Raw genomic sequence first — 17,690 nt, 5'->3', positions numbered from 1 at the left:
GTGTGAAATTCTTCAACTGTAACTGATGTTTTCTGTTTGAAGTACAATGGGGGTTTGTTTGTTGTCAATTAAGTCTAATGAGGGGATTTCTTATCTGCCTTCCACCATCTCCTGCTCGGTGTCCTCAGGTCCTTTACGGTAAGTGGCTATTTTAACCCTTAGATGTAAAAAAATGAGGTAAAATTAAATAAGAATAATAAACCACATTTTTACAATGCATTTTTAATTTGCTATAGAGCTGCCCTGGGTGTTAAAAATTATGCTCGGTTCACTTTAAGTTTTATTGTTTTTGCTCAATGACACATTCATTGAAGTATGCCAGAGCTCAAATCTATGAACTATTTTGTACCCTTTTTTTATCTCTTTCCTGCTCTCAGAAGCCATTGTCTGCTAGGAAAGAGTTTTATAGTTGGAATTTCCTATCAGTGAAGGTCACACTGTAGTCACTTCCTGTCTGAGTCAGTACTGAGTCAGCCACTTACATACCTGATATTTAACTTTTTCAGGCAGAGAAAGAAAAAAAGGAACACAGCCTAGTTATTAGTGTGCTAGGCACTATACATGCACATGTCTATCTCATCATGTCACATGTCACCTTGGGCAACCTTTAAGTGGTTATCAAATCCATTCCAAGTCCTCCATTCAATCGCAATCAATCCACTGACATCAAAAAAACTCTAGAAATAATACATCATATTCCAAATGTGTAAAGAAAATGTTTTATTGAAAGTCTTAAATACCACCACCGTAATTAATATGCTTTACATTAGTTGGTGCTCATTGCAGGGCTAATCTGCTGGATAACCCAACTTTTTTAAATTTCTCTTGCTTTTTTTTTTTTCCCCTTTTAAAACGTACTATGTACAAGACTGCAGAGGTCCCCGGAATAGTGCGAGTGTCATGACTATACCATGAGCGCAGCTGCAGACGTGTGAAATAAAAAAAAAAATACATCAATTTTTTCATCTTTAAAATAAATACTGCATAATGATACTTATGTACAAATCTTATATACGGTCTTGTTCTCCCTATAAAAATTAGAAAGAAAAAAATGCATTTTGGGATTTATTTTTTTTTGTCAGAAAATAACATATTACACTGCATTTTCAATACATCAATTTACTTCCATTTATGACATGATGATACTGTAGATGGTATTTTTTTTTAATATATATATTTTTATATACTTTTTTCATTTTGCTGGTTCACAACCATCTAAAATTACTTTGATAAACAGCTTTACCGACAATATAATTAACCCCCCTCCCCCAAAAAACGGTAGCCTACCTACCTGGTGGAGAGACAATTACGTAAATTAAAAAGGCAATTACGATATTTTTTTTCTTTTTTTTTGCCCACAGATACATTTTTTAACCAAATTGGATTTGTAAGGGGATTAAGTACACTAATAATATTGTCCTTGACCTGTCACTTTCAAATTAAAATCATCCATATCGTCTATATGTGTGCTTAAGAATGTGTATACGTATCTACACACACATGTATAAATATGCCTATTCACATTTGTGTACATGAACAAAAACTTACATGTAAGTATATTGTTTTTCTTTTACAAACAATTTACATTACATGCACAGAGCGTGCATGTTTATGTCACTTTGTTGTTCTTGTTTGGGCTATGAACGCAAACCTAAGATTCCCGAACAGTTGCGGAACTGAGCAATATGGCTCGAGAAGCCTATGTGGTATTATTGTTATGCCACATCAACTGGAGAGAGTCGAGGGTTGCATTGGTACTCATAGACATTAAATACCTCTTAATTATGCACTGCACGGGAGACAAAAGACCGCAACAAAAACTTTGGGACATAACCACGGAAGAATTAAGAGATACCAGCCACGTTGGTAGTTTTGGCCAACTTTCAATTCCTTGTTGAAAAGATGAGCTGGTATTTGGATTCTCAGCCTATCAAAAGCTCATAGGATATGGCCGTAAATATTTTGGTGTTTATAAATTGAAGAAAGAAAATGTCTTGTAAATGTCTATGGGTACCTTAAGACCAGAGTCATAAGATTAAAGAAAATTTAAAAAGAAAAAAAAAGGCAATGTCAACTTTCATCCAACCGAACCAATAAGATATATGATGCACAATATTGTTTTCTTTATAGGCTTCAAATTTCAAGATGCAATATCAGCAACACACCTAAACAGATATTTTTGGTTTCACCTTGGGAAGATGGGGTAGGAGAATGAAAAGGGAGGTCCCACAGAGCTCAACAGTTGTGTTCCCCCCAAAAATGACAGGATCACAAATATGGCAGCTAGAGCCCGGTGTTAGAACTACGTCAGCCAGACATAGCAGTTACCGTAAAGTAGCGTGCTACTTGGCTGGATGGGATCAGCAGCTTTGGTCAGCCGTATCACTGACCCAACTGTCCTTTTTAACAAAGCAACTTCTAAACCCTTGACCTTTTCAGTGCTGAAAATGAAAGATTAAGTAAAAACATTACCTGGTATGATACACAACTCTGACAAAGTGCAAAAAAAGGGTCTACCTTTGTTGAAAAATAGTGGATATTCTGTTGTCCCACAAGAGGAATTTCAGTTTAACCCTCAAGTTTAACAATGCTGGGCACTGAGTAATAATTTTACGAAGGACAATGGCCACTTATAGTTATTTTTTTTTCTCCTTTAAGACTCAATCTGATGGTGAAAAAAATGTTACCATGCACTGTACAAGATATTGCAAAAAAGTTCAAATATCTTCTATATCAAATACATGCTGAATTACCTTAGGTATTTCTCAAGCCATGTTGCAAAATTCTTTTCAACATGCTTGATGTCAAGAAAAGTTGCTATGCAATGGGCATCGAGTGGATGACCTCTGCTGGATCTGGCAGGTCAAACAAGGAATTCTGTCAAACAATTCAAGAATGCAGGACGAGAAAAATCTGCAAACATTTTCCAAACACGGAGAAAGGGGAAGCAATCAAGGCACACGGGGTAAAACGGTGTGCCGCCAATAACCCGAAAAGAATGGCGTCAGAAAAAGAGGTTCCGGAAGTTCAAGGGACCTGAAGACACAATGCAAAAAACAGGGACCTAGGAAAGAATAGATGGTAGACATGTACAAACTTTACAAGGCTTGTACCTTTGACATTGAATTAAATTGTATATGTTACATTTATTTCTTGTCACATAAAGAGAATTTTAAATATTTGCTAGAAAGAAATTTTATTTTAATATACGCCTGCAAAAACACAGACCATGATTGGTTTATAAGAATGATAAACGTGGTTTGTCTTTATTTTACGCCGTTGCATTCTCTTCCCCCATTTTTTTTTTTGTTTTAAAACCATGCACTAGTGAAATTTCTTTTCTTAAAAAGAATATAAATTGTTGAAAATGGCTGTATCTTTTTCGTTATTTTGTAATTTTTTTTTTGCAAGTTGCAGCCCAAAGAAATTAAATTTTAGTGTTCACTTAGATCCGTGTTCATGCAAAAGAAAAAAAATAAAATAATTTATTTTTTAAGTCTCTGAAGCACTGAATAATCACAGAAAATTCTTCCCCGGTGAAATTCATAAAATAGTGGACTCCATTTTAACTTCTGCTAAGCCAACTTTGCTTTAGGCTACGGGTATGTATGACCTTCGGTACGATCATCCTTAATAACACTGGTATTCCACTGGACTCCATATCTTCTTTAAGTAACTCACACTCCATCGATCTCCTTGTGTTGGGTTCCTTCTCAGGCGTTCCCAGTATTTGGGGGTGGGTGAGGGGCAAATACAAAAAGAAAGTGTTGCAACAATATGATATGTCACTGAAGATGACTTCCATCACATGAAATATTTCTTTGTTAGTGTCAGTAATCCATGGCTTCAGATTCAACTAGAACTGAGCTTTACTGGTCTTCAATGCTGCCGGTCAGCTCCCCTCCAACACCTGAGAGCCCTCTGTAGCGCACAATGTGTGCAACCTCCACTGAGAATGCAGGATCGCCCGGTATCCCTAGAAACAGGCTCAGAAGACACAACATTAAGCATGCAGTGTTTACCAGGGTGCGCGACCTGCCATCTTTTGTTTTCTTGTGATTCTGTTGTTTTTGATTTATTTTTGAAACGCTGGTTGCAGAGACAACAGTTTTTTTCACAGGTGCTATGACCGAGAATAAGAAGGTCCCGTGGAACTTTCAAGAGATGATTGGGAGGCTCTCCTGGTTAAAGGAGCCAATGTTGGGTCTACTAGAGAGGAAGGGGGAAACAGTTTATACCATCCAATCACCATGTTGGATAGCTCCATTTCATCTAAAAGTATCTGTGCCACACCCATGAATGATTTGTGATCCATGCGTCCATAGTCACCCCAGACAATTATCTGCGGATTAATAAAAAGAAAAGCAGAAAATAAGAAAATAGAAAGAAATGGTTTTAAGCTTTTATAAGTCTTTTAGTTAAATAAGAGACCTACATGCATAATGGCCTCAATTCACTAAGCTTATCTCCTGTCTTTAATAACGTTTCTAGAGTGATCACCATGGTGATGAGGCATCTCGTATTCAGGAAAGATTTTACCTCAGGCAAACCTAAAGTTAACTCTTCTGTCTTTAAGTTAATTCTTCAATCCTTAAAGTAACTCCAGAGTTAAAGACAGGCTGTTTATTAACTGCATGTGAAAATAACTACAGAGGAGGTAAAATAACTACAGAGGAGGTAAATTAACTACAGAGGAGGTAACTTAAGGAATGAAGAGATAAGATAACTCTCTCACTGTGTGGTGGTACGTTTTCTCTTGCCTTATTATCTCCAGCATGATCTTAGTGCATTGAGGCCATAGTCTCCTAAAATAGGTATATATATATATGCTTATAACAGATAATTTTACCGCATTTCTCGTTTATGGAGATAACTTGTGCTTACTTATTCATTTGTTAAGTGTAATAATTTATATGTTACAACGCCTATTTATTGGTCTTAGATGTCTTCTATTTAGTACCTTTATGTTAAAGGACAACTGAACTGAGAAGTATATACAGGCTGCCATGTTTATTTCCTTTTAAAAAATACCAGTTGCCTGGCAGCCCTGCTGGTCTATTTGGCTGCAGTAAAGACTGTCTGAATAACACCAGAGACAAACATGCAGCTAATCTTTGTCAGATCTGACTAGGCCTCAATTCACTAAGCGTATCTCCTGTCTTTAATAACTCTTCTAGAGTTGTTACCATGGTGATAAGGCATGTAGTATTCAGGAAACATTTTACCTCAGGCAAGCCTAAAGTTAACTCTTCTGTCTTTAAATTAACTCTCCAATCCTTAAAATAACTCCAGAGTTAAAGACAGGCTGTTAATTAACTGCGTGTGAAATTAACTACAGAGGAGGTAAATTAACCACAGAGGAGGTAAATTAACTACAGAGGAGGTAAATTAACTACAGGAGAGGTAACTTAAGGAATGAAGAGGTAAGATAACTCTCTCACGTGTGGAGGTACGTTTTCTCTTGCTTTATTATCTCTAGCATGATCTTAGTGAATTGAGGCCAATGTCAGAAACACCTGATCTGCTGCATGCTTGTTCAAGGTCTATGGTTACAAGTATTAGAGGGAGAGGATCAGTAGGGCAGCCAGGCAACTGTCTGAATTGGCTAACCACAATAATAATAAATAGCATGTGATAATAACATCTATAAAAAAGAAAACATCTGACCGACCATTAATAAAGGATTAGACTAACATGATTAAAGGGACGCTGAGCAGTGACTTAAATTGAAAGATTTCACTTACCTGGGGCTTCCTCCAGTCCACCGTAGGCCGCAAAGTCCCTTGGCGTCCTCCTGGCTCCTGTGTCCCTCCGCCGGCTCCCGTTACTGGCGACACCCGGGCCGGGTCTTCCTGGATTCTGATGCATGGTGTCATCACGCTGGCCGTTACACGTCATCACGGCGTGACAGGTCTGTGCACGCATGGTTTTCTAATGCTAAACCACGCATGGGCAGACCTGTCACGCCGGCGTGATGACGCGTAGCGGCCAGCTTGATGACACCATGCGTCAGAATCTAGGAAGAGCTGGCCCGGGTGACGCCGGTAATGGGAGCCGGCGGAGGCACACGGAGAGGAGCCAGGAGCACGCCGGGGAACCTCGCCACCTACGGTTGACTGGAGGAAGCCCCAGGTAAATGAAATCTTTTAATTTAAGTCACTGCGCAGGGTCCCTTTAACTATGACTCGGCAATATGCAAATTTATTTGCAAGAAGAGAATCTGCCCAAGAAAATGATGGTCTATATCAGGGGTGGCCATTTTATTGGATAGATCGTGGTAGATGGCAAAGGACCTCTGGGCACGTCTCACACCTGCCTGTGTAATGTACGTGTCATACTCTGTCTCGGATGAGCTTGGTGCGATATGCTGTCCTGACGTCTTGCACAGCAGTGCAGAGGATGTTGCAGGGGGCAGAGGAACCTATAGTATGCATCTAATTGATTGGCGGATTGTGGCAATCACTGATGGACTAGCGCTGTGCATGCGCTGTAGTTGTGGCTTGCATCTGTAGGTAGAAACTACCTCGTAGATAATTTATAATTTTCGAAGTAGCTCACAAGCTGAAAAAGTTTGGGCACCTCTGGTCTAAATAGATGGAATACTTTTAAATTACCGTAAGCTGGACTGAACTGTCTATAGATATTCATGTAGGGATGATCAATGATATGCAAATACTTCTGGTTCATGCAAATGTATGTAATTGATAATAAAAAAAAAAATGGACCAATCAAGTCCCACCAAGGTTTAAACTGATTCGTCCAATGTCAAGCTGCATATTTTTGCATACAAAGTTAAATAAATTTGAATAAACTCTGAAGTATTTGCATATGACTGATCATCCCTATAGTCATCTAGTCATTGTTGCTCAGAGAATGAAGGTAGAGTTGTGTGAGAGAGCAGGACCAGTTTGGGAGACTCTGCAACAATGTCTTTTATGCTGTCCCCTGTGGTATGGTCCACCACTGCTGCATACTATGCCTTCCCTCTCATGGTCTTGCATGAGGTATGGACCACTACTGCTACTTTTTATGCTGTCTCTCTCATGGTCTTGCATGACCACTACCTTTTATGCTGTCTGTAATGGTCTTGCATGTGGTATGGTCAACAACTGCTGCATGCTAGGTGCTTGTAATGGTCTTGCATGTGGTATTGTCCCCGACTACTGTATACTATGCGGTGTCTAATGGTTTAGCATGTGGTACGGTCCACAACTGCTACACATTTTAATTAGCTGAAAAAACATTACCTGTAAGACCTTTCCTTGCGGTGATTCTTCAAAGGATAACAGTTGCTGATATAAAGGCTCCAGCGTTTTTCTTGCTACCTTTGTTTTCTTTTTGGCTATGCAACTTCCATTTTCCAAGAGATACACCTTAACATACGGTGCTGAAAGAAATAGAAAAGCTTGAGGTTAGGCAAAATTTATGATACAAATTAGCCAAGAGCGACCTGCAGGCCCAAACATACATGGGGTTAGGTAGTTTTCATTAAAATCAAGTAAATCTATGTTTTCTACAGATGTTGCTAAAACTAGGTTAAATTGCATGACTAGTCTCAAAAACAGCTCAAAAGTGACTTCTATGTGGCCAACCTGAAATGTATTTGCCTAATAACTCTGTCGAAGAATTCGCCCCAGCGCCTCATGTCGGACTACATCTGACAAGGAGCATTATGGCCACCGCTGACCGCGTCACCATCAGATCTAATTTGACACAACATCAGGGATCTCTGATCAAAGTGTTGGAATAAGTATGACACTCTGACCCCCCTCCAGCACCATGTAATATAGATATTACTTTGGTGCATTTGGGCTTTCACATCAGACAGCAGTATGGCCCACTACTGTTGCATACTATGCTGTCCCTCTTATGGCCTTGCATGTGCTATGGCCCACTACTGCTGCATACTATGCTGTGTCTGTAATGGACTTGCATGTGGTATGACCCAATACTGCTGCATACTATGTGGTCCCTCTCATGGCCTTGCATGTGGTATGACCCACTACTGCTGCATACTATGTGGTCCCTCTCATGGCCTTGCATGTGGTATGGCCCACTACTGCTGCATACTATGTGGTCCCTCTCACGGCCTTGCATGTGGTATGACCCACTACTGTTGCATACTATGCTGTCCCTCTCATGGCCTTGCATGTGGTATGGCCCACTACTGCTGTATACTATGTGGTCCCTCTCACGGCCTTGCATGTGGTATGACCCACTACTGTTGCATACTATGCTGTCCCTCTCATGGCCTTGCATGTGGTATGACCCACTACTGCTGCATACTATGTGGTCCCTCTCATGGCCTTGCATGTGGTATGGCCCACTACTGCCGCATACTATGCTGTCCCTCTCATGGCCTTGCATGTGGTATGACCCACTACTGCCGCATACTATGTGGTCCCTCTCATGGCCTTGCATGTGGTATGGCCCACCACTGCTGCATACTATGCTGTCCCTCTCATGGCCTTGCATGTGGTATGGCCCACTACTGCTGTATACTATGTGATCTCTCTCATGGCCTTGCATGTGGTATGACCCACTACTGTTGCATACTATACTGTCCCTCTCATGGCCTTGCATGTGGAATGGCCCACTGCTGTTACCTTTTATACTGTGGCTCTTATGGTCTTGCATGTGGATCTATTCCGACATGGCGTCAGGCCTTTCAGATCAAAGTGTTGAAATAAGTCTGACACTTTTATCCACCCCAGCACCACACCTTGCAAATCTGTATTATGCCGGCGCATATGCATTACGACGGGGCGCTGGCACTGCCCCCCCCCCCCCCCCCCCCCACCACCACTTTACATTAGTGTGAAGAGGAAGAGACCCCACCGGCTCCTCCAGACACAGCATGCAAGGTTCATCCACTGCCCCCTCGCAAAGCAGATGGAAAAAGTAAGTGCTGGGGAGGTAAGGGAGTGGGATCTGAATAATGGATTGGAAAGGGTTAAAAGGTATAGCTTTTCTCCTATCAGCTAAACATATGGCCCCGGCTGTCAGTACCAATATAAACCCATCCACTTAGCTCAGCCCCAAATACGCAAATGCCTGCTGCCATAACTACTCATACAGCACAAGGAGGAGACCTATGCTTATTTTTTATACAGGTGATTTTACTTTGGACTAAAGGCAAGTAGGATAACTACTGTATATAGGCATAGGTCTTAGACAGTTAGGAGATGTGAGGTTGTATGGTATGTTACGCCACTGTATAACGCCACTTTAGGTATGTTCAGTGATGAAGGTGGTTTACCTGGCAGTGTCTTGGACCCTGGTTTTACTACAAGCCCACGGGCTCGTATAACTTCCACCTCCAACTGTCCTTTCTTATCCATCATTCCAACCTGGATGTCCCCTACAATAAAGAAATAAGTGTAAATTAATAAAAAAAATAGCTCATGAATGTTAAACTGTGAATTACAATTAAAGCAAATTTGTGGTGAAAAAAAGTCAGTTACTTACCTATGGAGAGGGAAGGCTCTGGATCCTACTGTGCTTTCCCTCTTCCCCTCTCGCCCCCGTCTTCCTCTTACACCTCCAACTGTCAGCCCCGTCTTCCGGAACACTCGGTGACAAGAGTGCTCCAAAGCCTTTCCGAAGGGCTGTATTCAACCGCTTGTTCAAATGGCTCTTACAGGGGTGACAGTGAAGGAACGAGGGGGCAATAAGATCCAGAGGATTCCCTCTCCATAGGTAAGTATCAGACTTTTTTTTTTCATCAGAATGAGAAACCTTATTAGCTTTATTTTTACTTGAATTCAATAGAGAATATAAACAATGTTACCGAGTACCTTCAGCATTTTCTACCTCTCAGCTTCTGTTCCATCCTATCCTATCCAACCAAACTGCCTCTCAGTCATCTGTTCATAAATGTCTCCAACACAACTAAACCTCCCCATTCTCCTTCCATTTAACTCCGCCATAAGAATGAAAAAAAAGTGTGAAAAGCTAGCATCTGCCAATCAATGGCAGTTGGTTACTTACCCGGTAGCAAAAGGCTTTTTGATTAGCTAAATTTAATTCCCTCCCTTGTTGAACAAAGACTTGCATGTTAGGGCTGGTGCACACCAACAGGGCTTCTGAGCGCTTTTTAAAATGCCATTGCTTTGAAAAGCGCTTGGCTAATGTATTTGAATGGGATGGAGCACACCAGAGCGATGAGCTTTTTCCCCCAAACACAAACGCGGGTCCTGCAGCATTTTTGCTGATTTCTGAGGTGATTCAGCCTCAATGTTAAGTATAGGAAAGTGGAAAACCGCTCTGAAAAGCGCTAGATCACAGTGATTTTCCAAGTATTTTTTACAGCAGCTGTTCAATTGCAGCTCTACTGTAACAAAATATAAAAAACATTTGCAAAACGCTCCAAAATCGCTAGGCATGTTTAGAAAATTGCTCAGTACATGCCTAGAATCGTTCTGAAAAATCACTTCGAAAAGTGCTGAGCATTTGCGATTACGCTAGCGCTATTTGGTGTGCACTGGGCCTTAGAAAACATTTCTGCTGATCACTATCCCCCAACATTTCTGTTAGACTTAAGGTGCCCATACACTTATAGATGAGCACCAGATAGGGCCAAAAGATCGATCCCTAGCAGATCAAATCACAGTGTTGCACTGTTCGATGCATTGCATCAATTTGGGCCATCTATTTGGCGCAACTCCCAACCCATTGCCAGTCAATCGGCTCGTTGGGGCATCAATCTGTAGCCGATTCGATCAGAGAGAGATCAAATTTGCCAGGAATGGATGGGCAAAGTAAGTGTATAGCTACTTTTATTCCATTAAACTTGCTATCTTGACGTTCCTCTTGAATCAGATCCCACCACCCATCATTCCTCAAATATTGTGTTCTGTAAACATAATTACATACCCATTGAGGGAGTTGCTAAGGTCTGTCGCCCGACCAATTGTGCAGGACCTAATCCGTCCAGGAAATCACTGAACTGGCTGTCAGATCCCAGTCGGACTCCAGGAAATATTAAGCTACAAGAGAGAAGAATAAATTCCTTACAGATCAGAACAGCGTACAGAAATCCAACGAACGTGTATTATATCTGGCAGGAATAAACCAATCTCAGGCAGGCTTCAAAAAATATTTCAGAGCTGATTCAAAAACGGATTTCATCAGTTACCTTACATTTTTCACCACAACCATAAGAAGAGATGCTGCCTATCTTCATTACAGAAGGAAAAAAAATCATATGGATAACTCAACAGTATGCTGCTGATCTTCACTGGCCAATGAGCACATGCTAACCTGCCCATATGTGCTGTAAAATAATGGAGAATAGTCAGATTTCGGCTGAATACCCAGATAGCTCATGACCCAGAAACAACAATGAAAGTATAAGGGCTGGTACAGTCGGATGCGGGGGGACGGTAAACGTGTTTCCGGTAGGCAGCTGAAGCGATGCTTAAAGTGAACGAGGCCTGAGGGGCTTAAAGAGGCCAAAAAACCCTCTTACTTAAAGAAAAAAAAAAAAAAGCTATGCTATTCCGTAGCAATGTTCCAAACCCTATCTCACAGAGCTGTATCAATCCATGGCATACACTGATAAGGAGCAGACACTTGGAATTGACTGTATGTATGTAGGATTGATGTGGCTCTGTAGAATTTATAAGCTATAGGTTCCCTATACACCAGCAGTTCTGGATGTATGCCTGGCTTTTAGGAGCATAAAGAGAGGATTTGCATATTCAGCTGCGATGCATCATGGGAGATCCCTTTTGCACACTTAAAGGGACACTGTAGCGCATGTGTAGTAGGCTCTCCTCATGCCCACCGCACCCCCCCTTTACTGTATACCGACCCCTCAAACTTACTTCCGGGTCTGGAGGGTAAGTGGGGACTGTGCAGCTGCCGTCCGCATGCCTGCAGCCAGGCGCACTCTGCGCATGTGCGCTATGTCACAACTACGAAGTACGCATGTGCAGAGCTCTCCCTGCCGTGAGATCAATGACACGCGCCCGCGGGGCAGCGCCTGTGCAGTCCGAACTGGCCAGGAAGTGGGGGGGGGGGGTCGGTATAAAGTAACGGAGGGGGACGGAGGAGAACAGGAGAGCGCTGAGCACTAGGAGAGCCCACTACACATGCCTGCTCCCCCCGTTTTTAGATTTAGATTAGCGCTAAGGTATCCTTTAAAGCTGAAATATTGCCAATGCTTTATTTTATGAAGGCATATTCATACTTAGATTTCTATCTCATTCTATCTTAGTGACTGGGCAGAATTTTAACTTTTTATGCAGGTAAGATATTTTTACATATACTCTTTGTTAAGCTAAGGAAGGAAAATATTTTGTAAAAATTAAGGCTGAAACAAGACCTCTGGTTACCTCCAGATTGCTGGGGGCCTTTTTGCGGCTGAGAGGTTTAGTCTTTAAAACAGTATTTCCTAACCGATCCCAACATCCCACCACGTGGAAACTTTGCAGGTAGCATATACAGGGATGGTGTAACTAGGGAGTTAATAGGGTGATATAGCTACACGTGTGGGTGTGTACAAAAATGAGTAAAAATAAAAACAGGCAGTGGAGTTGATTCCCTAAACCATACTAATGCATAACGCTACAGTGCTAAATGCATTACGCGTGCCGCAGTGCGCGTAAAACTTTACGCGTACTAAAACGCCACAGCGTGCGGGAAAAACACACATCGCACGGTGTAACTCCATAGCACGCGTCGGGGATACACAGAACGCTTTATAAATCTGCAGTGCACGCTGCAAATATACTTCCTGAGTTTAGCGGGCGTAGACTATTACGCACACAAAATGCAATGACGCAAGTATTTTGGGTAGTTGGGCTTCCTTTACATTTGTCAGCTGTTTGTGGCCAATAAATGCTTTGCTCATCAGCACCAGCTTCATACTAGTTTGCGACTGGGCAAGTGTTATTTGTTTGTATGTGTCCCTTAATTTTTTCATATTGTTTTTTTAATTTAGTTATTAAATTGTGCTGCTCATATGTACAATGTCATTTTTTTTTATTCACTGTGGGCAATGTAACCTGTGCTTTGTGGTGTGTGCTGTGTAATGTTTGTGTTATAAATGTGTACTGTGAACTTTGCCGTTATCACCGCTGTCACGTGCTTGCGTTAGGTGTTACGTCGTTCGCTCAGAAAGAGAAAAAAATGCGCGTATTAATTTTTATTGCATGTTTTTTTTTTTTTTTACGCATGAATGGCGTAAAGCCTAACGCAAGCACGTTAAGAAATAACACTGTTTAGTGAATCAACCCCAGTGACATAGAATCAATTGGATTCAACTAATGCAAATAGGCTCAGACAGGGTAATCCACGGTACACCAGAACCTGGACCTTCCTACTTTATTTATTGCACCTAAAGTATCGTATTTTTCACTCCAAAAGATGCTCTGACCATTAAACGCACCTAGGTTTAGAGAAGGAAAGCCAGCAAAAACAATATTCTAAACCAGGTGTGTCTTCAAGGTGCGGGGGCATCTTCTGGCATATCACCGCAGGCCTGGCACCAAAGCACATGACACACAAATACTGCACACATCTTACATAAATGCACACACAGCATACACACACACACACACACACACATTTCCCAGGAACATTGTTATCACCTCCGTGCACTTCCTGCTATCTCTCCTGCTGTGTTTACCCAGCTCCAAGTGTTTCCTTCTGTTGTGCTAATTCTCCAGGGGAGGAGGGGGGGAACTAGAGAGCTGCTGGAAGAGCCTCTCTCCCTTTGATCTACATTTTCAAAACAGAATGGGCAGGCAGAAAAGGAGGAGGGGGACTGCATCAGGCATCAGCCTATTTTTAGGGCTTTGGTTTTGTAAGCTCCGGCTTGCTGTCACCCCCTCTGCAGGTGACACATGGTACAGTGACGCTGCATAAAGTGCTGCTGACCTCCCGGGGCTTACAGAGATGCAGCATCCGCTCCATAAGACTCAGAGACTTTTCCTCCCCACTTCTGGGGGAGAAAAGGTGCGTCTTATAGAGTAAAAAAATAAAAGTAAGTGCTACAGACCCAGGATCAGTGCATTTGAGAAAGGGTAGTAAGCCTGAAACAACAAGCTCAAGCCAAGCCTCTAGTCCCACATTTAATAAAAGCTGGGCTTAAGTTGCTCTTCTTGCTAGTCTCATCCACAAATCATGGCCCTCTGGTGGCCCTTAAGGACAGGTTTGGGATTATACACAAATAACCACTGTAAACACCACCCGCTCACACTTATGAGGACTTACTTCCCCTCCGAGCTGTAACTGTTCATACTTCCATCGTTGGACTCCCGACTTGCTTGTCTGGTCATCCAGTTTCTCATCTCCACCGCCAGTCCAGTTTCCGTACTTCGCTGTATCGTGCTCTTCAACTTTTTACCTCCAACTTCTGCAAGATAAAAAAAATGAAGACAAGGATAGGATTACACTGAAAAAGGCTTTTATATTTGCTAACTTATTGTATTTGGTAACTATGCTCACAGCTGCCCACTGAGGGCAATCAGTGTAAAGGTACCAAAAAGCCATAGTACTTAGATGGACTGCAATTGTTGTATCAGTGGGTAAAAGCAAGCAATTGTGGTGACAGTTACCATATAGCCAATATACTGAATCCGATATCTTCTGCAAGTTATGAAAACAGTCAAGTAATGTACAGAGTTCTTAAAATAAAATTTCAGATATTCCACTATTACTATTTCGATAGTAAAATATCAGTAATCTTTATTGATATTTTATTATGGCCTAACCAAGCCTTATTCCCAGACAGGCCCCTCCCTTTACCAATGCCTAGCCCTAACCAATCTACCCACCAATGCCTAACCCTATGGACCCCTCTCACACCACGACGCCCTGGCAATGCCTAACCATAAGCTCCCCCCCAAATGCTAAATCCTAACCACCAATTATATGGGTACCGCCATAGGCTCTCATGTTAATAGCTGCAGTTAGTGGCTATTTCAGGTAATTTGAGCACCAGAGGCATCCGATAAAATAGCAGGCGGCCCCACAAACTGTGGTTACAAATAGCACGCATGAAGCACATACATGTAATAACTGCTAATCCCAGCTATTGACATGGGCGCCTAATTCCACTGTTGTCAAAGGCTGAAATGAGTGGGCTACAAATGCTCCCACAATTGGTAACATTCAAATTGTACCTGAAAGACGCAAGTGGGCGGCAGACGGGATGTTTAACTTCCCAACAAATGTGTAGTTCAGACATCCGTCTGAAAGAGTTCCTCTAAACTTTATTAGAAATGCAGACATCAAACCAACAAACATCGATTCCGGTGATACCTTTAATGACTAGCTGTACATGGTTTATTGCAAGCGTTCGAAACCTTAAGTTTCTTCTCAAGTCATTATACAGAAATGGATCAGACCATTTCTGCTCTAGTTCTGTATAATGCCTGAAGAAGAAACGTAATGTTTCGAAAGCTTGCAATAAACCACGTACAGCTAGTCATTAAAGAGACACTGAAGCGAAAAAAAATAATGATATTATGATTTGTATGTGTAGTACAGCTAAGAAATAAAACATTAAGATATATCAGTCTAATTGTTTCCAGTACAGGAAGAGTTAAGAAACTCTAGTTGTTATCTCTATGCAAAAAAGCCATTAATCTCTACGACTTTCAAAGTCCTGGAGAGGGCTGTCATCTGACTTTTATTATCTCAACTGTAAGTGAACTAATTACTTTTTCTCTTCCATAGGAGAGGTCATTAGTTCACAGACTGCTCTGAAAGAATCATTTTGAATGCTGAGTGTTGTGTAATCTGCACATATTAGAGAATGACGCAATGTTAGAAAAAACACTGTGTACCTGAAAATAAAAATATGAGGATATTTCCTTTGCTGCTAATCTTCTAGTAATTATTCATAGTACACAACCAATTCACTATATCATATATTTTTTTTCGCTTCAGTGTCTCTTTAAAGGTATCACCGGAATCAGTGTTTGTTGGTTTGATATCTGCATTTCTGCTCCTCAACTAACACAGGACCACACTTCACCATCTAAAGTTTTTCAAATCCCACAGAAGAATTTGATTAAATTCCTCAGCTAGATTCAGTGTTCAACTTCATCATCAACAGGGACAACTCTGCATTTCTGAAATCCATGCCTTCAAAATGGAACATGACAGCTGACAGCCCCGGTTTGTCAGAACAGCTTCATAGCAGCTCTAAGAAAACCACATCCTATGCGGTTTGAAGTGCTCTCCCGAGGCCCACGTCAGTTTGACACTTTGATTTTCTATTCCTTTATTAATGATGCTACAACAGTTCCATAGCCACATTATTCATATTACTTGCTGATGACACAATAGGCTGCATATTCACCTATTGGTTGGCTGAGCCACACTAGGATAAGCTAGGTAACATTAATATTTGGCCTTAGGGTTGGTTGACAATAGGCCTGCTGAAGGATTGTTTCCTGGAGTGGATGCTAGTGGACCAATGGACCTGCAGAACGAACCTCATGCTTTCATATAGGCCTGTTCACTCACGTTTGTTCTTGTTGGGTGCAGGTTAGTTCTGCAGAAGTGTTCCCGAGTTAAGGTATACAATAAGTAAATTGAGTATATATCTGTCTGGTGTGTAAAGAAAGGGATGAGATTATTGAGGGCATTAGAACCTGGAGTAATTTTGTTTCTTTAAACGCAATATCCATTTTTAACTTTTAGGTCTCATCCCTCCTCGCCTTTCCCCCCAAACTAACGCAAGGTGCCCTCCTGCAGTGCAGCAGGTAAAAAATGGTGCCGCCACAGGAGGCAATAGTAAAAGCCGCAACTAGCAGCAATGAATGATAAGATAGCAGGCCTTTACTATTGCGCACAAAATATTGGTAATAGAGTTTGCCGGCAGCGGGTTTGTTTTTAGGGTTAGGAGCAAGGGGTGTTACATAGAGGTTAATCTTAGGGACTACGGCTAAGGCACTATGGGTATGCAGTGTTCTCCCCAGAAATTATTTCCAGCTGGGTGGCATGAAAAAGTAGCCGGGTGGGGTGAGATGAGAGAATGCAGGGCCGCTGTTGCTGTGCGCAACTTTGCTCACAGCATAGGAGGAGGTGAGCTGATAACAGCCGGGTGCTCACCAAAACTAGCCGGGTGGAGTACCCGGCTAAAAAAGCCTGGGGAGAACACTGGGTATGGTTGCGTTTATGCGTGGAGGGGGGGGGGGGGTTAAGGTTAGGTGTAGGTAAGGGGAGGGTGTTAGGGTTAGGAATAGGTAGAGGAAGGCTTCTGTGTGGATGTAGGGTTAGGTTATAGTAAAGTATCGGTAGATTAATGATGTTCTACTATAGGAATTAAGTCGTAGATTTTATGGATATTCTACTAGCAGCAGTCTCCATGGCTATTTTGAGCGGACGCCCTTTTTATAGGTATGCCCTGCAAATACTTGTAGTTCCAGTGAGATCTCCATGCTGAGCTTTCAATCCAAGTTCAAGTCACCCTCTGTGAGTGGGCCGCAACATTATCACAGCTAGTGTTGTTATTCGAAATCGGGTTATTTTAATTTGGAAACCTGAATTCATACTTCAGCACCAAGATAAGTGGACAAGGTCAGGGGGAGTTCACTTATTTGCACCTGATGTAAGTCACATGAAGTGCAAAGAAGTAAACTCCCCCTTAACCTGTCCACGTCTGGGTGCTGATATGGGGTGAAAGCGAATTAGAGTTCCCAAATTTCAGTAACCCCGATTCCAACATCAGC

At 41.8% G+C, this 17,690-nt stretch overlaps 1 protein-coding gene across 50 annotated transcripts in view; it reads right to left on the bottom strand.

Annotated features, from left to right (window-relative positions):
• Positions 1–705: 705 nt before the first annotated feature.
• Positions 706–17,690, bottom strand: part of RIMS2 (regulating synaptic membrane exocytosis 2) — an 816,797-nt gene continuing 799,812 nt past the window's right edge. For all 50 annotated transcript variants that reach the window (XM_068237786.1, XM_068237812.1, XM_068237820.1 and 47 more), the window contains 5 exons: positions 14,221–14,362; positions 10,876–10,988; positions 9,260–9,361; positions 7,248–7,387; positions 706–4,342 (listed from right to left, as the gene is read on the bottom strand). In XM_068237786.1, coding sequence (XP_068093887.1) covers positions 4,124–4,342; positions 7,248–7,387; positions 9,260–9,361; positions 10,876–10,988; positions 14,221–14,362 — 716 coding nt within the window. In that variant the 3' untranslated portion in view covers positions 706–4,123. The remainder of the gene's footprint in view (positions 4,343–7,247; positions 7,388–9,259; positions 9,362–10,875; positions 10,989–14,220; positions 14,363–17,690) is intronic.

Source organism: Hyperolius riggenbachi, chromosome 5, assembly GCF_040937935.1.
Source record: "Hyperolius riggenbachi isolate aHypRig1 chromosome 5, aHypRig1.pri, whole genome shotgun sequence".
NCBI classification, from domain to species: domain Eukaryota; kingdom Metazoa; phylum Chordata; class Amphibia; order Anura; family Hyperoliidae; genus Hyperolius; species Hyperolius riggenbachi.
Note: the sequence above shows the minus strand (reverse complement) of the source record. Positions and strands in the feature narration are given on the sequence as shown.